The sequence below is a fragment of the Salmo trutta genome, chromosome 9 (genome assembly GCF_901001165.1).
Source record: "Salmo trutta chromosome 9, fSalTru1.1, whole genome shotgun sequence".
Classification (NCBI taxonomy): Eukaryota; Metazoa; Chordata; class Actinopteri; order Salmoniformes; family Salmonidae; genus Salmo; species Salmo trutta.
The window spans coordinates 34,982,778-35,008,675 of record NC_042965.1 but is presented as its reverse complement, the minus strand read 5'-3'; the positions used below and the strand labels follow the sequence as shown (position 1 = coordinate 35,008,675).

Here is a 25,898-nt window from a genome sequence, read left to right as displayed (position 1 = left end):
AAACGCAATAAAATGGTGGTCCGATAATCCAGGATTATGAGGAAAAACATTAAGATCCACAACATTTATTCCATGGGACAAAACTAGGTCCAGAGTATGACTGTGGCAGTGAGTAGGTCCAGAGACATGTTGGACAAAACCCACTGAGTCGATGATGGCTCCGAAAGCCTTTTGGAGTGGGTCTGTGGACTTTTCCATGTGAATGTTAAAGTCACCAAAAATTTGAATATTATCTGCTATGACTACAAGATCCGATAGGAATTCAGGGAACTCAGTAAGGAACACTGCATATGGCCCAGGAGGCCTGTAAACAGTAGCTATAAAAAGTGATTGAGTAGGCTGCATAGATTTCATGACTAGAAGCTCAAAAGACGAAAACGTTATTGTTTTTTTTTTTGTAAATTGAAATTTGCTATCGTAAATGTTAGCAACACCTCCGCCTTTGCCGGATGCACGGGGGGTATGGTCACTAGTGTAACCAGGGGGTGAGGCCTCATTTAACACAGTAAATTCATCAGGCTTAAGCCATGTTTCAGTCAGGCCAATCACATCAAGATTATGATCAGTGATTAGTTCATTGACTATAACTGCCTTGGAAGTGAGGGATCTAACATTAAGTAACCCAATTTTGAGATGTGAAGTATCACAATCTCTTTCAATAATGGCAGGAATGGAGGAGGTCTTTATACTAGTAAGATTACTGAAGCGAACACCGCCATTTTTAATTTTGCCCAACCTAGATCGAGGCACAGACACGGTCTCAATGGGGAAAGCTGAGCTGACTACGCTAACTGTGCTAGTGGCAGACTCCACTAAGCTGGCAGGCTGGCTAACAGCCTGTTGCCTGGCCTGCACCCTATTTCATTGTGGAGCTAGAGGAGTTAGAGCCCTGTCTATGTTCGTAGATAAGATGAGAGCACCCCTCCAGCTAGGATGGAGTCCGTCACTCCTCAGCAGGCCAGGCTTGGTCCTGTTTGTGGGTGAATCCCAGAAAGAGGGCCAGTTATCTACAAATTCTATCTTTTGGGAGGGGCAGAAAACAGTTTTCATCCAGCGATTGAGTTGTGAGATTCTGCTGTAGAGCTCATCACTCCCCCTAACTGGGAGGGGGCCAGAGACAATTAATCGATGCCGACACATCTTTCTAGCTGATTTACATGCTGAAGCTATGTTGCGCTTGGTGACCTCTGACTGTTTCATCCTAACATCGTTGGTGCCGACGTGGATAACAATATCTCTATACTCTCTACACTCGCCAGTTTTAGCTTTAGCCAGCACCGTCTTTAGATTAGCCTTAACGTCGGTAGCCCTGCCCCCTGGTAAACAGTGTATGATCGCTGGATGATTAGTTTTAAGTCTAATACTGCGGGTAATGGAGTCGCCAATGACTAGGGTTTTCAATTTGTCAGAGCTAATGGTGGGAGCCGTCGGCGTCTCAGACCCCACAACGGGAGGAGCAGAGACCAGAGAAGTCTCGGCCTCCGACTCCGACTCGCTTAACGGGGAGAACCGGTTGAAAGTTTCTGTCGGCTGAATAAGCGACACCGGTTGAGCATTCCTACAGCGTTTCCCTCCAGACGCCATGAGAAAGATGTCCGGCTGCGGGGACCGTGCGAGGGGGTTTATACTAACGTTACTATCTGTACTTGCTGGTGGCACAGACGCTGTTTCATCCTTTCCTACACTGAAATTACCCTTGCCTAACGATTGCGTCTGAAGCTGGGCTTGCAGCACAGCTATCCTTGCCGTAAGGCGATCGTTCTCCTGTATATTATGAGTACAACGACTGCAATTAGAAGGCATCATGTTAATGTTACTTAGCTTCGGCTGTTTGAAGTCCTGACGAACCATGTCCAGATAAAACCTCCGGGGTAGGAAAGTTGAATGAAAAAAAAAGTTGAGTGAGGGAAAAAGTAAAAATATACGGTAATGAAAAAGTAAAAACCGTCAGGTAGCAAAGTAAAAACGGCAACAAAAACGCACAGCAGCGTAAACAAGTCTGCAAGTTGCAAGTCAGGGCGTGACAAGCTCAATTGGTAGAGCTTAGCGCTTGTAACGCCAGGGTTATGGGTTCAATTTAAAATGTATGTCGCTCTGGATAACAGCATCTACTAAAATGTAAAAATGTAGATAGTTAGTTGAAATGCACTGATAGTCTGTAGAGAATCTTCAGATGGACTATCCAAATAAATCTGCATGTACGTTAATCAAGTACACAGTAAGTGATAAATAATAATGATATAATCATTGCATATTGGTAATAAATAAATACATTACCATGTGGTTATCTTATTGGTCATCTCTATTTAGATATTACGTTTTGTTTACGACTGTAAAATAAAGTATAACCATTATGTTGTTTTCTCATTCATGTCTATAGAGAGTTAACAACACACCTCCGAAAATACGGAAAAGTTTCCTGCAGCTCTGGAGCGACCATTTTGCACAGCTTGCCTTCTGGAAAGTCTGTTCCGTGAGAGGTATATCCGTGCTGTGTGGTGCTGTGTGGTTCAACTCTGCAACACATAGACACAGGACAAGGACCTTCCTTGTTCACTATCTGATTATCTTAGCAGCAAACACTATTACAGTTTATCTCTAGCTATTTGGGTAGATTCTGGTTAGACATTTGCACTTTTTTATTGATGTGTGATACATACAGGAATCAACATTTATTTGGAGGCAAAATAAGTGTTTGATTTGAAGTAGTTCAAGGTGCTTTCTCCCTCTGTTTCTTCCCTCAGACAGCTACAGTTGTCCCCATTGTGACCTTGGCCTGGATAATCAGCAAAAGAATCTCATCTAGAAACCATGCTGTCTAATCATCGTCAAGCACCCTTAATGTGTTTGAGGTTCTCACCAGTACAGCCTCTCTGCTTTCTGTGGTGTTAGCCCTCAGCACACAAATCACCTGCATTCGATCACCTAACACAATGCATCTGTAATCAGTGTATAGCAGCTAATAGTTTATATTTCTGACTCATGTTAATGTAGGTAGGGCAAAGGAAGCAAGCAAGGCCCAGTCTACATAAGCTTAGCTGTGGCAGGTTTGACCCATTTTGAAACCTGCCTTTATTCAGTCCATAGCCCTCCATCATATTAATGTGTTGTAAATAGAAGGCCCAGTTTAATTTTCTCTCATTGGTCTGAATGACTCATCTGGTCAATGCGAGACCCAAGGTGTGTAATACTCCCTAGAGGACTCTCTGCAGGAGGGTAGTGAAGCAATGCGCAGAGTAATAACTGCATGATCAACAACACAGATAGTAACAGCTCACTAATTCCCCATGACCACACAAGCAAGTTTGTTTTGATCTGTTCATCATCTATACATCATGAATTGTCATAAATGCAGTACCAGTTTTCCAAAATTGAATAGCATGACAAGACATTTCATTTCGTGGACAGTGATAACTGTGGCTTGTGTTTGAGTACAGTAGAACAGTATGTTACAATTCTCTACAATGATTTCCTTTCCTTATCTTTGTCCCTTTGTGATCACTGATAGGTGGAAGTACTGGATGGTTCCTAGCCTATTCTTTGGCATATGACACAGAGTAGAAGCAGTGGAATGACAGCTAAACAGACTGGTATCCAGGCTAGATGGCAGGGCCGTGCACAGACCTTTCAGGTGGCAGGTGGAATGACAGCTAAACAGACTGGTACCCAGGCTAGATGGCAGGGCCGTGCACAGACCTTTCAGGTGGCAGGTGGAATGACAGCTAAACAGACTGGTACCCAGGCTAGATGGCAGGGCCGTGCACAGACCTTTCAGGTGGCAGGTGGAATGACAGCTAAACAGACTGGTACCCAGGCTAGATGGCAGGGCCGTGCACAGACCTTTCAGGTGGCAGGTGGAATGACAGCTAAACAGACTGGTACCCAGGCTAGATGGCAGGGCCGTGCACAGACCTTTCAGGTGGCAGGTGGAATGACAGCTAAACAGACTGTTACCCAGGCTAGATGGCAGGGCCGTGCACAGACCTTTCAGGTGGCAGGTGGAATGACAGCTAAACAGACTGGTACCCAGGCTAGATGGTAGGGCCGTGCACAGACCTTTCAGGTGGCAGGTGGAATGACAGCTAAACAGACTGGTACCCAGGCTAGATGACAGGGCCGTGCACAGACCTTTCAGGTGGCAGGTGGAATGACAGCTAAACAGACGGGTACCCAGGCTAGATGACAGGGCCGTGCACAGACCTTTCAGGTGGCAGGTGGAATGACAGCTAAACAGACTGGTACCCAGGCTAGATGGCAGGGCCGTGCACAGACCTTTCAGGTGGCAGGTGGAATGACAGCTAAACAGACTGGTACCCAGGCTAGATGACAGGGCCGTGCACAGACCTTTCAGGTGGCAGGTGGAATGACAGCTAAACAGACTGGTACCCAGGCTAGATGACAGGGCCGTGCACAGACCTTTCAGGTGGCAGGTGGAATGACAGCTAAACAGACTGGTATCCAGGCTAGATGGCAGGGCCGTGCACAGACCTTTCAGGTGGCAGGTGCTTTAAATGAAAAAAGGGCACCATTCTTGATTTTTTTTGTAAATTTCACAACATACTAACTGCCTCTGAAGTGAACATTTTGACATTTTTGAGCATAAGACTATTTCTGCAACAACACACTCACTCATCATAAATTGTTAGCAAGCTACCCACTGGGCACAGAAGTCAATGCATTGTCTAGTCCACGCTGGTTCAATGTGGATGTGGAAACAACATTGATTCAACCAGCATGTGTCCTGTGGGTAATTAAAGTGCCTTCTAAAGACATGATTGACATGGGGAACAGAGGGTAGTCTGTCAGCTGATCATTGATGTTGATGATTGATGTAAGTCTGCTAGTTAGCTAGCTCACTGATTGTGATTTATCTTAAATGTTCTTACATAATAACTTCACTTTAAATAATAACTCCTAATATTTCTAATCTTCTAACTCATGATACAGTATGCGGCTGGCTGGCTAGTGGCATGTGTGGATATTTTAGTACACGGTGGTCAGCTAGAGTCTCGACTACCTGTGTTCAGTGCTAAATTTGTAAATCGGGAGGCGCCGGAGCAAAACGTGAGCATGAGAGGGGGGTGACCTGGGGAGCTCTGAGGTACAGATACAAAAAATTCCCCTCTATAATAAGGCATTGCATGCATATAATCACATTTGCGTAGTGGTATAGAACAGTAGAGTAGAGTCGCTTACAGAACTTGGATACAAAAACGTGTCCTTTTATAAACACATTTCATGCAATTCCAGGTCATTTTACTGTACATGACAAGAGACATTGGCAGAATATTTGTCATGCCACACAAATCATTGAAAGGACAGGCTTCTTTGACACTGCCAAACTGGGAATCTGAGACAAATAAAAGCAACCCCGTCTTGAATCCATCAATAGCCTTGGCTTAGTTCTGTGGAGACACACACATTGTACAATATGAGTCGAAAATTATAGTCCTAAATAAAAGCGTTCCAGTTTCACTGACTGCAGCCGATGCGCTAGTGACAAAAAGCCTATCTCTCTTGTTTAACGTTAAAAAGCAATGTTCTCTCAATAGGCCTATTTGGAAGTTGATAAAATATGTTGGTAGCCTACAGCAGTCAGATTAGAGTCTTCTCTTTTCAGCAGTAGCCATTTGCTTTCAGCCTGTGTTTTTCCACGATTGTATTTGAAATATTGCGAAAGGTGTATTTTGTCTGCGTGCTGTTCACTGACCGATTTGCCGTGTATTCCCGACTGCAGGCTATGCCCTTGCTATTGGGCTACAATAACACAGCTAGGCAATTTTTTAAAGGACGCTATTGATCCTCTGTGGCTAAATTATAGGCCTTCTCATGGTGTAGTATTCTGAATAATTCATTTCTGAACAGACGGCAGTAATTCTATAACTTTGGCAAATGTATTTAAATCAGGGATGGGCAACTTTGATGGGGGTTGGGGGCCACAGAAAAAACAGAACTTATACATTTTGCCATGTGGCAGAGAGAAGATTTAGCATTTTTCTAACTAATTTCATGCAATTGTACTAATTTTGCCATGGGCTGTAGAGAAAAATTTGCAGTTTTACAGCAAATTTCCTGCAATTCCACACATTGTGCCACAGGGTGGAGGCAAATGTTTGCAGTTTATAACTGATTATCAAGGGGCCCCACCCCGGTCGGTAATTCAACCATGCTTGCTACAAGTTTAGATAGTTGGCCACTAGACTAATTTACCGATAAAAAAAAAAAAAGCTCACGGGCTAATTGAGTGACTTCTGTGGGAGTGCGAAGGAGACCCCTATCTGTTCACGTGCCTGCTAGATGGGTCCACCACGGCTCTTCCAACAGCAGTATTTTATAGAGCAGGGGTCATGAGAGAGACACGGAGAAAAGTGTTTGGATAATGTGCTCACACTTCTGGAAGAAGACATGGGTGATGGTGGTCCCTGCAGAGTGGGCAGTGGTTAGGCTGTTCTTGGCAAAGGTACGGAGACAAGGCTCACAGAAGATGTGGTTACAGGGGTGGCACATGTAAGGGCTGAAGTAAGTGTCCAGACACACAGCACAGACGAAGCCCTCTCTGCCCCTAGCCCCCAGAACTCACATCCTCCTCCACACTGCTGCTCGATGGGTTCTCTGTTGAACTCTGGGACACAGAACATGAGGGTTGTATCATTGTATCATTATTTCAAAAGAACAGGATAAAAAAAGATAATCAGTTGGGTTCCTGTGGAACTCTTGGACAAAAACTCTTGGACAGAAAATGGTCCATTGTGTATTTCCGTTTGCAGAATATTTACATAAAGCCTGGAATAATAGAAAAACGGCTAACTCTAACTAAATAGTACAAATATTTATCTTCTATGTGGTTAATGGTGTGTGTATATAGAATGTGTATAGGCTTGTTTCCCATATGAATTGTTTCTTTGTGTCAGACTGGGTTCAAGTGACATCTGTTGCTTTTTTTTCTTCTGTATTTATTTGTCTGTTTATGGTATGTACAGTTGGGGGAAAAAGTATTTGATCCCCTGCTGATTTTGTAAGTTTGCCCACTGACAAAGAAAGGATATGTCTATAATTTTAATGGTAGGTTTATTTGAACAGTGAGAGACAGAATAACAACAAATATACTGCTCAAAAAAATAAAGGGAACACTAAAACAACACAATGTAACTCCAAGTCAATCACACTTCTGTGAAATCAAACTGTCCACTTAGGAAGCAACACTGATTGTCAATAAATTTCACATGCTGTTGTGCAAATGGAATAGACAACAGGTGGAAATTATCGGCAATTAGCAAGACACCCCCAATAAAGGAGTGGTTCTGCAGGTGGTGACCACAGACCACTTCTCAGTTCCTATGCTTCCTGGCTGATGTTTTGGTCACTTTTGAATGCTGGCAGTGCTTTCACTCTAGTGGTAGCATGAGACGGAGTCTACAACCCACACAAGTGGCTCAGGTAGTGCAGCTCATCCAGCATGGCACATCAATGCGAGCTGTGGCAAGAAGGTTTGCTGTGTCTGTCAGCGTAGTGTCCAGAGCATGGAGGCGCTACCAGGAGACAGGCCAGTATATCAGGAGACGTGGAGGAGGCCGTAGGAGGGCAACAACCCAGCAGCAGGACCGCTACCTCCGCCTTTGTGCAAGGAGGAGCAGGAGGAGCACTGCCAGAGCCCTGCAAAATGACCTCCAGCAGGCCACAAATGTGCATGTGTCTGCTCAAATGGTCAGAAACAGACTCCATGAGGGTAGTATGAGGGCCCGACATCCACAGGTGGGGGTTGTGCTTACAGCCCACACCGTGCAGGACGTTTGGCATTTGCCAGAGAACACCAAGATTGGCAAATTCGCCACTGGCGACCTGTGCTCTTCACAGATGAAAGCAGGTTCACATTGAGCACATGTGACAGACGTGACAGTCTGGAGACACTGTGGAGAACGTTCTGCTGCCTGCAACATCCTCCAGCATGACCGGTTTGGCGGTGGGTCAGTCATGGTGTGGGGTGGCATTTCTTTGGGGGGCCGCACAGCCCTCCATGTACTCGCCAGAGGTAGCCTGACTGCCATTAGGTACCGAGATGAGATCCTCAGACCCCTTGTGAGACCATATGCTGGTGCGGTTGGCCCTGGGTTCCTCCTAATGCAAGACAATGCTAGACCTCATGTGGCTGGAGTGTGTCATCAGTTCCTGCAAGAGGAAGGCATTGATGCTAAGGACTGGCCCGCCCGTTCCCCAGACCTGAATCCAATTGAGCACATCTGGGACATCATGTCTCGCTCCATCCACCAACGCCACGTTGCACCACAGACTGTTCAGGAGTTGGCGGATGCTTTAGTCCAGGTCTGGGAGGAGATCCCTCAGGAGACCATCCGCCACCTCATCAGGAGCATGCCCAGGCGTTGTAGGGAGGTCATACAGGCACGTGGAGGCCACAAACACTACTGAGCCTCATTTTAACTTGTTTTAAGGACATTACATCAAAGTTGGATCAGCCTGTAGTATGGTTTTCCACTTTAATTTTCAGTGTGACTCCAAATCCAGACCTCCATGGGTTGATAAATTGGATTTCCATTGATTATTTGTGTGTGATTTTGTTGTCAGCACAGTCAACTATGTAAAGAAAAAAGTATTTAATAAGAATATTTCATTCATTCAGATCTAGGATGTGTTATTTTAGTGTTCCCTTTATTTTTTTGAGCAGTGTATATCCAGAAAAACGCATGCCAGAAATGTTATAAATTTATTTGCATTTTAATGAGGGAAATAAGTATTTGACCCCCTCTCAATCAGAAAGATTTCTGGCTCCCAGGTTTCTTTTATACAGGTAACGAGCTGAGATTAGGAGCACACTCTTAAAGGGAGTGCTCCTAACCGCAGCTTGTTACCTGTAAAAAAGACACCTGTCCACAGAAGCAATCAATCAATCAGATTCCAAACTCTCCACCATGGCCAAGACCAAAGAGCTCTCCAAGGATGTCAGGGACAAGATTGTAGACCTACACAAGGCTGAAATGGGCTACAAGACCATCGCCAATCAGTTTGGTGAGAAGGTGACAATATTTGGTGCGATTATTTGCAAATGGAAGAAACCCAAAAGAACTGTCAATATCCCTTGGCCTGGGTCTCCATGCAAGATCTCACCTCGTGGAGTTGCAATGATCATGAGGAATCAGCCCAGAACTACACGGGAGGATCTTGTCAATGATCTCAAGGCAGCTGGGACCATAGTCACCAAGAAAACAATTGGTAACACACTACGTCGTGAAGGACTGAAATCCTGCAGCGCCCGCAAGGTCCCCCTGCTCAAGAATACATATACATGCCCGTCTGAATTTTGCCAATGAACATCTGAATGACTCAGGACAACTGGTGAAAGTGTTGTGGTCAGATGAGACCAAAATGGAGCTCTTTGACATCAACTCAACTCGCCGTGTTTGGAGGAGGAGGAATGCTGCCTATGACCCCAAGAACACCATCTCCACCGTCAAACATGGAGGTGGAAACATTATGCTTTGAGGGTGTTTTTCTGCTAAGGGGACACCCCGTATCAAAGGGACGATGGACGGGGCCATGTACCGTCAAATCTTGGGTGAGAACCTCCTTCCCTCAGCCAGGGCATTGAAAATGGGTAGTGGATGGGTATTCCAGCATGACAATGACCCAAAACACACAGCCAAGGCAACAAAGGAATGGCTCAAGAAGAAGTACATTAAGGTCCTGGAGTGGCCTAGCCAGTCTCCAGACCTTAATCCCATAGAAAATCTGTGGAGGGAGCTGAAGGTTCGAGTTGCCAAACGTCAGCCTTGAAACCTTAATGACTTGGAGAAGATCTGCAAAGAGGAGTGGAACAAAATCCCTCCTGAGTGGCCAACTACAAGAAACATCTGACCTCTGTGATTGCCAACAAGGGTTTTGCCACCAAGTACTAAGTCATGTTTTGCAGAGGGGTCAAATACTTATTTCCCTCATTAAAATATAAATCCTTTTATAACATTTTTGACATGCGTTTTTCTGGATTTTTTTGTTGTTATTCTGTCTCTCACTGTTCAAATAAACCACTATTAAAATTATAGACTGATCATTTCTTTGTCAGTGGGCAAACGTACAAATCAGCAGGGGATCAAATACTTTTTTCCCCCACTGTATGTATGTATGTACAGTTGAAGTCGGAAATTTACATACACCTAAGCCAAATGCATATTTTACCTCTTGGGGATGTCATTCGAAAACATAATGTTAACCTTCACTGCTATGTGGATGACACACAGCTGTACATTTCAATGAAACATGGTGAAGCCCCAAAATTGCCCTCGCTGGAAGCCTGCGTTTCCGACATAAGGAAGTGGATGGCAGCAAACGTTCTACTTTTAAACTTTGACAAAACAGAGATGCTTGTTCTAGGTCCCAAGAAACAAAGAGATCTTCTGTTGAATCTGACAATTATTCTTGATGGTTGTACATTTTTCTCAAATAAAACTGTGAAGGACCTCGGCGTTACTCTGGACCCTGATCTCTCTTGACGAACATATCTGTCACGCCCTGACCAGGGGAACTCTGCTATTTTTGTCAGGGTGTGGTATTTCTATGGTTTATTTTCTATGTTTTGTTATAGCCTTTCTTTGTGGTTTATTTCTATGTTGGGCTCGGGGTGATTTCCAATCAGACAGCTGTCGCTAGTTATGTCTGATTGGGAATCACATTTAAGTTCCTTTCCCCCCACGATGTTTGTGGGTTGGTGTCTCTTTTGTTTGAGCAGTTAATGATCAGGCATTTTCTTGGTTTTGTGTACGTGTTTAATTCAGTGTAAGAATAAACATGTGTTCGCTCCCAGCTGCGTTTTGGTCCGCTTCCTCATCACCCGACGCCAATCGTTACAGAGCTACACAGGACTGAGCTACTAATCCTAGCTCTAACCCTAATCTTAACCCTTATCCTAACCCTAAACTTAATCCTTACCCTAACCCTAAACCTATCCCTAACCTTACCAAGCAGTTGATTATCAACAGATAGTTTGTTGATAGTATAGAAATCCGGACTATCCGAATAAAGTGTGACCAAAAGTTGGAATAACCAGATTTTCTCCTGTCATTCCAACCCCTCTCCAGGTTTCCAAAGGAAGGCTAGTGTGATAGCCAGGCATCAGTTCCCCCATGGAACTGAGGGACACCACGGACTTTGAGAACGATTCTCGCGGCTGGCGCTTCGACATGGACATGGTCATTATATACAGTATATCTACTCTGTCAACTGGGTCATCGGCTTCATCATCTTCTACTTTCTCTGCTACTTCTTTTTCCCTGCCTTCTGAAAATGGATGGATAGATGGGTAGATGGATGGAGAGAGGAAGGGAGGGGGTTAAAGAAGGAGAGGAGGCAGAGTAATTCACAGACACATTGGAGATGTGCTTGGTAGAATACAACCAACAGCGTTCCAGCTGATCCCTATTGAATTGAGGAAACATGGTACCATATATGGGCATTGGGGAATCACATGATCTGTACACAGTCGACCTATAATATCATTAAGGCACTGCTTCAAGTTTGATGGAAATAAGCAACAACAAAAAGGTACCTGGATTGATTCTAAGTCTTCAGTGTGATTGGCAATAGAAATAATTTGTAAGCCGCCTTCACTCCTGACAGAAGTAGAACTCTGCTCAAGCCTTTCTAATGGTTTGTTTCACTGATATCTACAGAAAACTGTATTATTATATCTTTTTTTAAACATAGAATTCTGCGTTTCCTCTACTCCTCCATTTAGAAAATGGGTTGCTCAGCAGTGTGTCTTTGAAGTGAATTGTGAATCCAATTCATTCACTTCTGCTCTGAATGCCTCTCATGGTAATTGTGTAATTTTTACTATTTAGTTCCAGCATCAGAGCACTCCTTGGGTCTGTAGTCGTTCCAATTCAAAGTATTCACAGTGGCATTGCTTGAAATCAGCTACTGTGCTGTTAAGAGTATTGTACAGTTGAAATCATCTATTGCGCTGTTAAGAGTATTGTACAGCTGATTTGTACCAGCCACATGGTTTTCCTGGGTTTTATTTTATTCAAAAGAATAAAAAGACGAATGTCACAGAGTCCCTAAATGTAAAGACTAACCAGGGATGGACATTAACGCTTGTCCTCTTGTCCAGGACAAGTAACAAAAACATTTCTGACAAGAATATAGATTTAAGTTGTTCGAATGGACAAGTAAAAAAACAAACACAAAATTGACAACATCAGAGGACAACATTGGAATAATATTTAAATACATTTTTTTTCATGTACATAAATAAAAATGCCTACATGTCAAGGTTTAGATATGCATATTGTCCAAACCAATGCCAGAAAAAGTCATTCAACTTTAATGATACAGAAATATAGTCAGAAGGCCAGTCATGTTTGACAAATATAATAAAGGATAATTAGCATTAACGTCTAAAGGCTTGATTCTGTCGACATACTTGAGACACGGTTCCTTCAGATCAAATTGTCACAAAACCAGAGAGTGAAGAACAGGGCCTGTTGCAAGCTGCACATCACCCACCTTGAATCTGAGCAAAGACGGTCAGCATTTTGAAACTACTTAACCATAAACTTGATTGTTTAAAACCTGGATGTTTTATGTAATTTTATGAAGCATGTCTTTCCTTGTTTCAAAGTAGCCTAGCCTAGCCAAAATACCACCATAGAAATGTTGACGGAATTATTTGTATTTATAAACAATTAATATGGTGTTACAGATGTATTTTTATTTTTGGACAAGTCCCTTGAGCTTTTGGACAACTACAAATTATGTCCTACTTGTCCAAAGGACAAGTGGCAAAAAGAAATAATGTCAAGCCCTGGAGCATGAACAGAAAGTCCCCAAACAGTATAGGCCATATAATACCCCACATTAGCCTCCGTTACAGCAGGGTTCTTTCAACAGTAGAAGCAGGGAATCACTGATTCATTCACCCAACACTGGGATGTTGTCAAGATTGAATTGGCTATGAAGAACATTGGCCTTCCACATTGACTGAGACTATCTCATTTAAAAGGAAAACGTCAAGTCAGGGGTGGTTTTAACACAAAAACACAGTGGTGAGTTTTCTTCAATTCATTTCCTTTTTACTATAATATTGTCATGAACACATATACACTATTCCTCCTTCTCCGTTCAAATCCTTATACATCGCCACCATATATGCCACAAATGATCATTCAAAATAAATAAAGATTCTGTAATATATTAGTTGTCAATATTCAACTGTATTGACAAGGGGATAAAATGTGGTGTAATTTTGAGTCATGTTAATAAATTGTATTTACAACTTCAAGGACTGCTTGCTGCTGGATTGCTTCAACAGTACTACAAGTAATGGATTACTTAATCTCATGTTGCTGTCTGAGCGTTCATTGACAGTCCGCCTGTTTATAAGGCTGATAAAAAGCAAGAGGCAGATGAGAGAGGTGAAACTTGATGTAATTTCCCTTGGCTTACACTGTGACTATAGAGTCATGGCTGAGTTGCTCTGTGAAATTCTCTGATGAGGAACAGCCCTACCCACTGTTAGCCTTCTGTTTCTGATTGGCCCTCAGGGTGGACATGGAATATCCTGCCCTCCACTCCGGGCACCACAGCCACTCCCACCTCCTCTCCCTCCAGATTCTCACTCTTGGTACTTTCAATGGCTGCCGAAACACCATCAATACATACTCCAGGTTAGCTGTCATTCACAGATGTGATCAGCACAACAATGAAAAGCAGGACATATTGAATAAGAGATTCCTTATCTGAATGAATTAACGAATGAATGAGGCAGCTGTGCTCACCAGACACAGAGGGGCTGCTGGACACCTTGATGAGGCCCATCCTGTGGCCAGACATGCACCTCTTGGTGCCTCTGACGATCTGGCCAGACTCAAAGTGGTTGATGAGGATGGTCGACAGGATCTGAGCATTCTCTATGTCGTGCCTGTGAGGACAGCTACTGAACATAGTGTAGCCATCTTTGCCCTGAGGACAAAACAAGAGAGGATATAAAGGAGAATATTGTCAATGTTTATTTCGCTCTGATGCCAACATGGCTGCTTGCTATACTGTTGTGAGGAGAAAGTTTTACTTGTCCACTTAAAAACACTGCATCCTCCACTGCTAACTAATGGATGACTTTATTTGTTGTATATAACGTAGGGAAAATGTACAGCACTATTCCAGTAGCTGTGGCTGAGTGTGCTAATATGAAGCTGAAGACTATACCCTACCTTAGTTAAGAATTCTTTCATGGCCACCGCATACTTTCTGTCTCTATCTAGACTCTTGCCTTGAACCTTCACTGTCTTAGCGATGACTCTGTGGCCAGGTTTTCCATTGGGATCAAAGCCAAACTGGATCCCTGAAACCTGGGGAAATCTGGAAAAAGGCATCTTGTGTAAAAAACTATTGCGATTGCTTTTCCTGTGAGAATAAAGCAGTAACTACAATAAAACCAGTTCACTCATAATGTGGTTTTGATGCCTTTTCAGTGTGTTCCAGTGCGGTACCTTCCATCTAAATCAGGGTAGATGCTGACCCCGTTCTCCAGGCCTTCGTAGAGCTGCTGCCCCGTGGCCTCCACCACCAGCACTGGGTCCTTTAGTGGCAGGATCTGCAGCAGGTCATGCATGGTCAGGGGACCTGCCGGGTGCAAGCGGTCAGAACGCAGAGTACCTATACAGGGACAGAATCATGATTCAACAGACAAACCTGGGTGCCAAACTTTTTCAGAATTGAACATGTCTGCACAATTTTTTTTAAATTCTGAAATCAAATATGGAGGCAATATTTAATTTAAAAAAACTAAAATATGCTGATGAATGAAACAAAAAATGAATGGAAGGTGTAATAACCTGAGTTTAAAATCGCCGCCTCAGCATGAGTGGCCTCCAGCATAGCGTTGGTGATCAGATTACCCAGGTTGCACTCTGCTCGTCTCACGGTGGCGCAGCGTCCATCCAAGGTCACGTCTGTGTGGCACAGGACCTCTCCAAGCATATGCTGAGACAGAGTGACATAAATTCATAAAACATAATCTTAGTGGCATCTGGGCTGGCTACTAAAACAAACACACACTAGGCTACTGTAAGCTAATCAAGCTGTAAGCGAATACTCACCTGCATATTATCAGTGTATCCTTTCACAATCTGTTTGATTTCTGCATCTTCCTCAAGGTCTGTCGTTGTAGCTCTCTTTTCACAGGTGTACTTGAACGTCCCATCCTGGTCCTTCACAACGTCAATCTTTGACAGGTACCTGAACTCTGAGCCACTCTTTACGATCAGAATCCCATTGACCTCCAGAACCCCGTACTCATGGTCATGTCCTCCCAGGATGAGATCCACACCGTTGGACTCGGATGCTAGCCTGATGTCATTACGCCACCTCATGTGTGTGACTGCGATGACCAGGTCAGCCCCTTTGTCCCTCAGCTCAGCAGAAAGGCGATCAGCTGTCTCCACATAGTCTGTGTAGTGGATGTTGTTCTTGTCCACAGTGCCCAGGGTATCCAGCCAGTCCTCCTCTACCAGGCCCATGACACCGATCTTTAGGCTGTTCCACTCCAGGATGCTGCTGACCATGCCATGGCCCAACGTTTCATGGGTGAACCTTTGAGAGAACAATTTAAATTTGTTTGTTCACATTGAAATAGTACACTAGAAGCAAAACAACATAGAACAAAAGTAGTGTTGCTTCTCATTGTCCTGCAAACCAATAGTCCTTCAAGTACATCAGAAGATGTATTGAAAATTGAGAAGTATAGTGCTATATGACGGTGTGTTAATCCACCGTCATATAGTATTGCAAGGTGAAACTGACCTGTCGTACACATTGCTGAGGAACCATGGGAAGGTCATGTTTTTTGTCTGCTCTTCCAAGTGGTCCACGCCGAAATCAAACTCATGATTTCCTGAGAAGAAGACAATGAAAATACATAAAGTTGTGTGTGTGTGTGTGTGTGTGTGTGTGTGTGTGTGTGTGTGTGTGTGTGTGTGTGTGTGTGTGTGTGTGTGTACATGTGTGAGAGAAAGAGAGAGAGAAAGAGAAGGTCATAAAAGAGAGAGTTCTCTATGTGTTTTGCACTTGGATAAATGGATGTTCTCTGGATTATTTGTGTGTATACAATGAAATGGTAATGCATGGTTGGAGAGACGCACTTACCATACACCGCACAATGGACTCCTAATTTATTTAGAACATCTACCATGTGCTTTCCCTTGGTGACTGTGCTTAGCAAAGAAGGGCTCAAACAGTCACCACTGAAAACTAGTAAAGGATTCAGCGACTCGAATACTTTTAGAGCAGTGGCAAACCTGGGGGGAGAAAACCATAGCCAACATTTCGTTTTGTGAAATTCTAATGTATCCTATACAAAGACTAGTTAGATTGCCCAAAGCTAGACAAAGTGAAGTTTCAACAAGGCTGGCTCAAGGCAACTGACGTTAAAGTTAATGTTAAGCCTACATTTCCTTTCGAGACTCGCTAACTAACGTTAGCTTGCTAGGATTAGCTAACCTTTACCTTGCAGCACCGCCAGCGGGTTCTTCTGGTCTTGCTTCTATTTCGTACACATCATTAAAGTGTAAAATAGTGAGAACTACTTCTGGTTTGTTACAAGTCACATTTGTTTCCAAACGTAAAAGATATTGATCCATGTTTTATTAGGCTACTGTTAGTGATTGTTGCAGAACTTGCTGTCTTTCGCCTTTTTGCTCAGTTGACACAGTTAAGCGAACTCGAACTCGAACGTATCTCCTTGGAGATAAACGGTCGCGCACCCTGAAGAGGAGAGCACGAACGCAAAGAACAACTAACCTTGGGCATTTCTACCATTTGGTTAATTACTGCAGTGGGCTAAATCAGGGTCACATAGAGTCATTATTGGTAGTCTTAAACAAAAGTTTACACCTCACACACATGGTTGTTGGCGTAAACAAATTGTTGAGTTGAAATATATTACATTTTGAGTTTGCATCCCAATATTACACTTTATATACATCACAGAAGACTGAAATATAACAAAACTCTTTGACATAGAAACACCAGATTTTCGAAGTAAAAAAAATATGATTTATTAATTATGAAATAATGAAATATATTAATAACATTCCACCCATGAGGCCAAAGAGGGCGCTTTTGGTCACTGACTGCAGGAAAGGGCTACAGCAGGTCTCGGTAATCCAATATTACAAAATAGCAAAGGTTTAGGCTATTGCGAGTCTTGTTTAAATTTGTTTAATTATATGTTACATAAGAAATTAGAAACGACTAATTATCCTACGAAAAACTGGGCGTGGGATTTCAGCACCTGGACAGCTCCACGTCCAAGCGGCATTGTAACACTGTGGACACCGCAATTTTATCTAATACCTTTGACGAGTTTTTGCAAATATAATTAATTGTTTCATAGTGTAACCATTTCCCATGGTAGTGCTAGACTAGGCTATGCCTAGGCTATTTAATGAGAATACATTTAATGAGAATTTTACCCGAGTCTAGGCTCTGGTTTGCTGGGTCCTATTAGTATTCCTGTCCTATGGGTGTGCAGTGTTGCCAGCCACGTCAGGCCTGTAGAAACTGCTTGTCTCCTGCCTCACCAAGGCAAGGTTAGATACACTCGGCTGGAGACACTCGAAGAAAAAGACCTTGGGAACAAATTCAGCATCTTGGCATCCGGGAATTGCTTTCCTCTCTGTTCCAAGTAGGCCTGGAAATGAAGCAAGTGTTATCATTGCCTGAAGTGACATAGCTTTTTTTATTTGTACGTTTCGCAACATTTTTGCTTTTCCAAAAGGGAATGTTTGCATAGCTACATTGCCGAATACCCTCCTCAAGCCGCATTTTCCGTGTTTAATGGAAACGCACAATTATAAGAAATGGTTACATTTTGTGAATACCAGTGATTGCTTTCTACGGACCATCACAGCTGCGGTGCGCGAGGAAGGACGCCTCAGCTTGCTGGACCCCGGGTCGCGTGTGTGTATAGGCTACGGTTACCGTATACCATCAGTTGGACTGCTGGAGTGAAGGTGACTCGAGCCCCCTTTGCAGTCGAGGCAATGCGGAGTGGAGTCGCAAGCGCTCATCCGGTACTTCTGCACTCCGACGGCTGCCTGCAAAAATATATTCTTCTTCTTAGACAGTAGAGAGAGGGCAAGAGAGAGAGAGAGAGAGAGAGAGAGATAGAGCAGTAATACACCACAGATAAACTATATATCCTATCCGTTTTAGGATATATCCTACTGGAGAGGTTTCGACACCACAAACGATAGATAGAACAGGATATCGGCGAATAGGTGGTGGTGGAGTTTAGGGGGACGTAGATAAACAACGTTCTGTATTAGAGCTGTTTTATTAGTGGATGTGTATGCATGAGTTCTGCACCGAATGGGCGCAAGAACCGCCCCAGATCCGCCGGGAACATCTTCCAGATCGGCAAGGCTCCCTACCGAGACCCGGAGAGAAGGGAGAGCACGGAGAGCACCCGCAAAGCCCAGCGCGCCGTGGCGGACTGCAGAATGGTGGGTATGGAACTTGTGACATGTAGCCCACAGTGCGTATTTCCTCTGCAGGAAATGATGCAGCTAGTCGTGTATTCATTCACCCTTTCTTTCTTTAACTAATTTCATCAATTTGCACTGATGTTGGCTGTTTAAACGTTAACAAACTGACCCCCCCCCCCTCCACCTTTCTATGAATTGTCTAGGGAAAATTATATCCACTTGCGTTGCTGTTGTTGCAGAGAAGACAAATTGACCTGCTCATGTTTTTTTACCCCTTCTTTGTCACTGATTGCGATAGTGCGATTTGCATTTTGGAGCATCAAGTGTTGAAAGCCTGGCTGACGGTGATTTGCGATGATCTCCAGTATCGCTCACATTACAAAGTTGTCTAACGGGCTCTGTTTGATGGACGAAGACGGCCACTGATTTGACAGGTGCTGGCAGAAACGTCCATAATACATTCTCTCCCCTCACATACATCAGTAAACGTCACTAAGTCTCATCACGGGAAGAACAGCAGAACGTGTCTGAGTCTCGAGCGTTGTCCCATCCAAAGGATCCTATGCTCTATTTCGATGCACATAGCCGAATTTATCATACGGGGTTGTCGTCAATGACTAATTGATTCGTTTTAAAATAGACATTCTAGTTGTCATTTCATATCCTATGCATATCGTAATGTTTTTAGGCATCAATATTGAAAAGCCTATCTTTTGTATCGTGGAGGTTAGAATAGCCTAATACCCCTGTCCAGGGATCAATGCTTTTTTGGAAATGGCAGTCAATTTATTCAAGCTCTAGTATAGAGAAATGATCGACTGAAAGATGGTTGATGTCCATAGCAGGATGTTGCTGAATGGCTAGGGTAGCCTCGTTCTTGAACTTGCAGTGCCGAAATATTAATTGTGGCACCAATGAAAAAAACTAAAGCTGCTAAATTGACAGCCTACCTGTGAATATAAGATGACAATGTATCGGATAACCTATGTTGTTCTGGCAACTGCTGTCACAAATAGGCCTATATTGCAAATGTGTCTGCTTGTGATATTCTAACAATTCCCAAACAGAAAGGCACATATGTTTGCAATAGCCCGCATTAGTTAACCTATATGGAAGAACATCGCAAGGTCTCGCTGGGGCTCGCGGCAGAGAAAATTGGTGGTCCAGATCATGTTGGTTTCCTTTTTATTTCTCAGATTGTGCAGGAGTTTAACACGCTTGTGGCGCTGTATCGTGAGCTAGTCATCTCCATTGGCGAGATCTCTGTCGACTGCCCGTCGTTACGGGCCGAGATGCACAAGACCCGAACAAAAGGCTGCGAGATGGCGAGAGCCGCAAACCAGAGCCTGTCAGTCATTTCAGGGTAAGTAGCGGTCGCTGTCCTTGGTGCTGAAAGACAGCGTTGGGCAATTTCACAGACATGGGCCACAGGCTTCTATAAATACTAACTTAGGTTTCAGCCTCTGCTTTCAGTCTAGAGTGGCCTGTGTGAGCTTTGATCTTTTGGTCTGTACAGGGTTGTAATTTGCATGTCTTTTTCTGTTTTCTTATGAAGGATATAACAGAGAAACGTGGAGTAATAGGCTACAGAGAGAGAGAGAGAGAGAGTGGTGAGAGAGAGAGACAGAGAGAGAGAGAGAGAGAGAGAGAGAGAGACAGAGAGACTGGTGAGAGAGAGAGAGAGAGAGAGAGCGAGAGAGAGAGAGAGACAGAGAGAGAGAGAGAGAGAGAGAGAGAGAGGCTGGTGAGAGCATTTTAAATCATGCACTTCTACAGTTTAGTGGGCTGTCCTAGTCTCTGAGTGTGATATTGACCTGCTATACTTAATCCTGCTGCTTGGGAGTTGGATATTTGGCTACAGTATTGCAGAAGAGTCCCACTGAGCTTGGAGTTGATTCAGACACTAATGGAGTTGGTCTGTGGATCTTGGGGCAGTGCCAGACCAAGGACATTTTTGAGAGAAAGCAGTATTACCTCTTTTGAGGATTTAGCTTTAATTTTACTTTGTAAACCTGCTGTTAACAACATGACTTGTTACCATTACAGGTTATTGACCAGCTTTTCAGATATTTTCAGTACCCATTATATAGATCCTACTTCTCTTATACATAGATCTCTGTGGAAGGTTTCTAGTCTTCCTACAGATGTAAGATCTTAATTTGATTTTTATCACTCTGTCGCAGGGGAATTGCGACAGAATGATCAAATAAACTTGTAGTGTATTTGAGGTTTAAGGCTTCTGAAGTTTGTAATTTCCACTTTGAAGTTTCAGACTTGATTTTCCCGTACGGTAAATGTACTGTATCAACCCCTACATTATTTTGTTCATTAATTATAATCCACATAATAATTCACATTTACTTTTGCTGCAGGATTGTATTCCTGCTATAGCAAACTGGCTCAATTTATATGTTAACCTGCATGAACTAGCTCTAAATAAAGCATTGCCTCTTCAGCTTCCCCATCATTTTATTACGATATGATAAAATTGTGTGGTTAAATGTGGATGTTTGTACTACCCCTTGCTTTAACCTATCCATTTAATAATGAATCCTCTTGCAGTGTCTTTTAAGTGATTTCAGAATGTGTATCTTTCATTGCGTGTCACACGCATGACAGGGCCTGTGCATCTTGGCTGGGGTAGTGAGTGACACCTGTGACAGCCTGGGCCCCTCTCAGAGATCACAGACACATGGAGACACTCAGAGACACTGTTAACATGGCTGTGTTAGCATGAATCATACAGCATGACTGGACCCCTCCCCATAAAGCTATACCTTTTTAGACCCCCCCTCCCAAACTACAACCCTAGTCTCACCATTGTCTGTCTGTTTGTCTGTCTGTCTGAGTGATGCCGGACCTCTCCAATATGCCAGAGGAAATCCGATAAGCAGAAGGATGGTATTGATGACAGCAGTACTTTAGCCAGCTAGCAGCACTCTGGCAGGAAACACAAAGCTGATTGAGAGAGCAAAGTTGCTTTTTGTGAGAAATGTAAGAAGCATTAAATGCATGAAAAATTCAATTAACACACAAAAACATTATCTCAGCAGTTACAGATTAGTCTGGGTACCAGTTTGTTTGCGCCATCATGCTACTCCTTGCCACTCCTTTTCATGCTGAGTGGCAAGGAGTGGCATGATGGCACAAACCGATCTGGGACCATGCTAGTTACAGATAGGAGTATAAGGCTTTTGGAACAAAAAGTCAGCTTGATTGGAGAAGTCTCATGTGAAAAAGACTTAAAGGTCCAATGCAGCCTTTTTTTAAAAATCAATTCAGTACATTACCGTAATCAAAGTCCATTAAAATAGTCTAAAATCAACAAAAATAGCTTTTTTTAGGCCTTTGAAGACTAAAAAACAAGAAAAAGAACTACGTCCCCACATTTCCCAAGCTTAATCCAAACAATTTTGAATCTTCATGTAGAAAATGGACTGATGCTATGTGTGAAGAGGTGGAAATACTCTCTCTGTTCCCTCAGGTCTGTCGTTTTGGCTGAACCTTAGGAACTCAACATGGCTTCCCAGACGTTGTTGTAGTTGTACTGTCACCTTATTTCAATTGAAAAAATGTCATCTAGTTTTTAATTGTGTAGGACTTTTATGCACATCCTTGTGGTAAAGCAATATTGTAGATGTAAAGCAAAGTTTTGTGCAAGCAGACAGAGTATTATGCCATCTCATGGGTAATCCCAATGTTGACTGACATTTTTGTGTTGGCCCCACAGGCCTGAGGACGGAGAGATTCACCCAGAGATCTGCAGGCTCTTCATCCAGCTGCAGTGCTGTCTGGAGATGTACATCACAGAGATGCTCAAGTCTGTCTGTCTGCTGGGATCCCTGCAGCTCCACAGGAAAGGTAGGGAATGCCTGACATAAAATGACATAGCAACATTATAACCTGACATCACAATTATAGCCAGAGACAGGAAGCCTGATGGGATCAAAAACAATCCTAACTGAGCTATTTTGAGCTACAATTCACTGTTTATTGTGTTTTACATGTAATGACTATTACATTACTATTATTAATAGTGTGTGTGTGTGTGTGTGTGTGTGTGTGTGTGTGTGTGTGTTCCAGGGAAGGATTGCTGTGGGCCTCCCAGGATTGACAGTAAGGTGGATGAGAGCTCAGACATCCCCATTCTAGAAGACACGTCCTCCCCCATGGACTGTCATCAGCTCTGCTGGCTGGTCACCACAGACATAGACAATACTGAGAGGTGAGCCCACTGTGTGTGTGTGTGTGTGTGTGTGTGTGTGTGTGTGTGTGTGTGTGTGTGTGTGTGTGTGTGTGTGTGTGTGTGTGTGTGTGTGTTTGTGAGTGTGTGTGTGTACGTTCTTGAGTGTGCGCGCGTGTGTTATTATTATAATTCTGTGTGCATTAGCAAAACACACATGAACACCAAGTGAATATGATTTCATAGGGACATGAGAGAGATGAAGAATCTTCTCAGTAAACTCAGGGAGGCGATGCCTTTACCACTGAAGAACCAAGGTAGGGCCTCCACAGGGGCGCTCACATGGTTTCTATGCTTGGATCTTATGTGAGTTAGATACATAGTTAAAATGACTTCGAGATTAATTTGGACATGTAATGGGCTTATCTCTGTTTGTACCCAGATGACAGCAGCTTGCTGAACCTAACTCCCTACCCACTGGTCCGACAGAGGAAGAGACGGTTCTTTGGGCTCTGTTGCCTGGTAACCAGCTAAGGGGCCTACCCTCCTGGGTTGAAGGCAGGAACGGTAATGCTTAAGTTGAAGTGTTGTTCATGGCACATCCATAAAAGTGTCCTATGCACATCATAATTCAAGTGTCATAAGACATGTAAAAAAAAAAGACACAAAAGTTATAAAAGCTTTGTCAACTGGAATGACATTCAGTATTTGCATGTCATGACCAATGTATTTATTTGCATTATGACATGGTGTCATAAGATATTGACAGTTATCATAACAGTGCCCCATAAAGGAATGAGCATAGAATGAAATGTTTTGTAATGTGTCATGGACAACACTGCATGTAAAGTGCTACTGTGGCAACAAAGACACCATTAACCACAGTCCTTCACCACTTGTGTCTCCCACCACTATATTACTGCCATTTCCAATATCCAATACAGTTCTCTCTTTGTTGAAAAGGCTACCCCATTTTATCATTTTATTTTGTAATACAAAGATAAATTGTAATTGCAATGTAATAGACAATACTGAGAGGAAACCAATAGTCAAAACATATATTTTAAATGTATTGCAACTGCTTTTCTTTTCATTTGGTACAGAAGTCCAACCTTTTTGTTTGGTACAGACGTCCAACCTTTTCGTTTGGTACAGAAGTCAAACCTTTTCGTTTGTCAAAGGTTTTTGGGAGAGAGAGACCATTTGAAACAATGTCAACATTTAGTTTCTTCCATAAAGCTGAATTGATGAATTAATGAATTGTGTGTAGGACACAATTTGATTTTTAAGTTTGTTTCAAAAACAATATTACCAAGTACGACACTTGCCATGTGGCAATACTTTTCCAATATGACCGGTCATTGAAGTTAGACACTTGCAGTAAACAGATATGCTATTTTAGGGTTCCATTCAATCTGTATCGCTGAAGCGTTAAAGATTGCACAATTTAAATGTAAAGGTAATTTCCGATTGAACTGACATACGCAGCGTTTACTGTGAATGCCGTCTCCGCTAACATTGCCTTTGATTTTTCAATCACGCTTTAAAGCTGAACTTCCGCGATACGAATTGAATAAAGCCCTTAATTTGATAATCTGTTGTCACAGATAATTTTCCTGCTCCGCAGGAATTGAAAACTTGTAGTGTATTCACATTTTTTTAAGTATTCTAAAGTTTGTAATTTCCAGTTTAAAATGTCAGACTTGACTTACCCTAATGTAAAATGTGTCAACCCCTACAAAAAAATGGCCATTCATTATAATCCACATAATAATTTACATGACCTGTTGCTGCAGGATTATTTTCCTGCTGTGAAAAACTAGTCAAATTAAGATAGCAGATCTGTATATGTACACTACTAGATAAAAGGTATAGAGCTGTTTTTCCAGAGCAGAGAAAGTCTGTGCACTACGTCTGTTGTGTGTTTCGCTCTCTGTTTTCCATTTCTAGCTGACCCTGTACTTCCTGTACTGACCTTTATTTAGTCTTCCATGAACCAAACACCTGTACCCGACTTTTATTTCCATCTTCAAGGAGGAATATACTATACAATACTAAAAAAATATAAACTTCTTTGCACATACAATATCTATCTATAAATTAAGACATTAGACATACTCTATGTATGTATATACACATATTCTCCAATCGATGAGCTCTGGAAAATCTTCGAAGTTGAGATAGATTGGTGAAGTCTTGGTTGGCATAAGCAGGTGATGTCTCCCTTTGTAAGGCACAGTCTGTGCGGTTAGTGGGGACTCAGCATGGGTCTTGCTTATTAGTAATAGTGATATATGTGTAGGGCATGGAGAAGGTACAGTACTGTAGTCAAAGCTGAAATAAAAAGCTATATGTCATTTTACATTGTTAATAAACTTTTTTATTTAATCCGACTGATGTGTTTTTTTTTGTCTCTGTCTTAGTTCTCTATAGGCCCTACTCAGACTTGAGATAATTTGACTTAACATGGATTTAAGTAATACAAATATTCTAAATCTGAATCGGCCCTAGACAAATCATTTTTTGTAGACAGAATTCCTAGTAGTATAGCAGTATTCATAAATGATACTACAATGATCAACTGGCTCAAATCAATTGATAGGAATGCTTCATGTCTAGAAGTTTCCATACACATTTGAACCAATTTTCAGTCTAGTTCCATGTCTCAATGAGATTATTAACATTGTGATATTGTTTCCCTGTTGCCTAGAGCATTGTCCCATGATGCACCAATTCCCCCAAACGGTGCCGAAGCCCAAGTTCCTGTAAGTTAGTGTTCTATCCACTGGGTGGAGACAGACTCATACATCTCAGTATCAGCAAGATCATTCTCGTCCATATTCAAAGGCTCAGTTTAGATTTAGCCAGCAAAATGTGAACATGCAATGTAATGTCATGTTAACATCTAGAGATGATCAATTTGAATAACAATTCAATGGATGTTATGAGAAAGAGTGCAAGTGTAGAGATGATGCAACCCACACACACACACACACACGCACACACACACGCATGCACATATCCATACACACACACACGCATCCACACACACACACACGCACGCACACACACACACACGCACACACACACGCATGCACATATCCATACACACACGCACGCATCCACACACACACACACACACACACGCATCCACACACACACGCATCCAAACACACACACACACACATGCATCCACACATACACACACACATCCAAACACACAC

The 25,898-nt window shown here is 42.8% G+C and overlaps 2 protein-coding genes across 4 annotated transcripts; one reads left to right on the top strand and one right to left on the bottom strand.

Annotated features, from left to right (window-relative positions):
* Window positions 1-12,245: 12,245 nt before the first annotated feature.
* LOC115200466 (trifunctional nucleotide phosphoesterase protein YfkN-like) lies at window positions 12,246-17,586 on the bottom strand. The gene is made up of 8 exons (XM_029763561.1): window positions 17,478-17,586; window positions 15,808-15,898; window positions 15,105-15,597; window positions 14,841-14,988; window positions 14,496-14,661; window positions 14,217-14,364; window positions 13,785-13,968; window positions 12,246-13,643 (listed from the first exon to the last, which is right to left on the bottom strand). The coding sequence occupies exons 2-8, from the start codon at window positions 15,843-15,845 to the stop codon at window positions 13,522-13,524; spliced, it is 1,299 nt and encodes a 432-aa protein (XP_029619421.1). The 5' UTR covers window positions 15,846-15,898; window positions 17,478-17,586; the 3' UTR covers window positions 12,246-13,521.
* LOC115200467 (regulator of G-protein signaling 7-binding protein A) lies at window positions 17,561-24,726 on the top strand. 3 transcript variants are annotated; one of them, XM_029763562.1, is made up of 6 exons: window positions 17,561-18,509; window positions 19,688-19,854; window positions 22,222-22,352; window positions 22,575-22,716; window positions 22,921-22,991; window positions 23,117-24,726. In XM_029763562.1, exons 1-6 carry the CDS (start codon window positions 18,360-18,362, stop codon window positions 23,206-23,208), a joined length of 753 nt encoding a protein of 250 aa, XP_029619422.1. In that variant the 5' UTR covers window positions 17,561-18,359; the 3' UTR covers window positions 23,209-24,726. The 3 variants fall into 3 exon arrangements, with proteins under 3 accessions (XP_029619422.1, XP_029619423.1, XP_029619424.1); XM_029763563.1 differs by lacking the exon at window positions 19,688-19,854 and having other exon boundaries at window positions 17,569-18,509; XM_029763564.1 differs by lacking the exons at window positions 17,561-18,509; window positions 19,688-19,854 and adding an exon at window positions 21,128-21,485.
* Window positions 24,727-25,898: the final 1,172 nt, after the last annotated feature.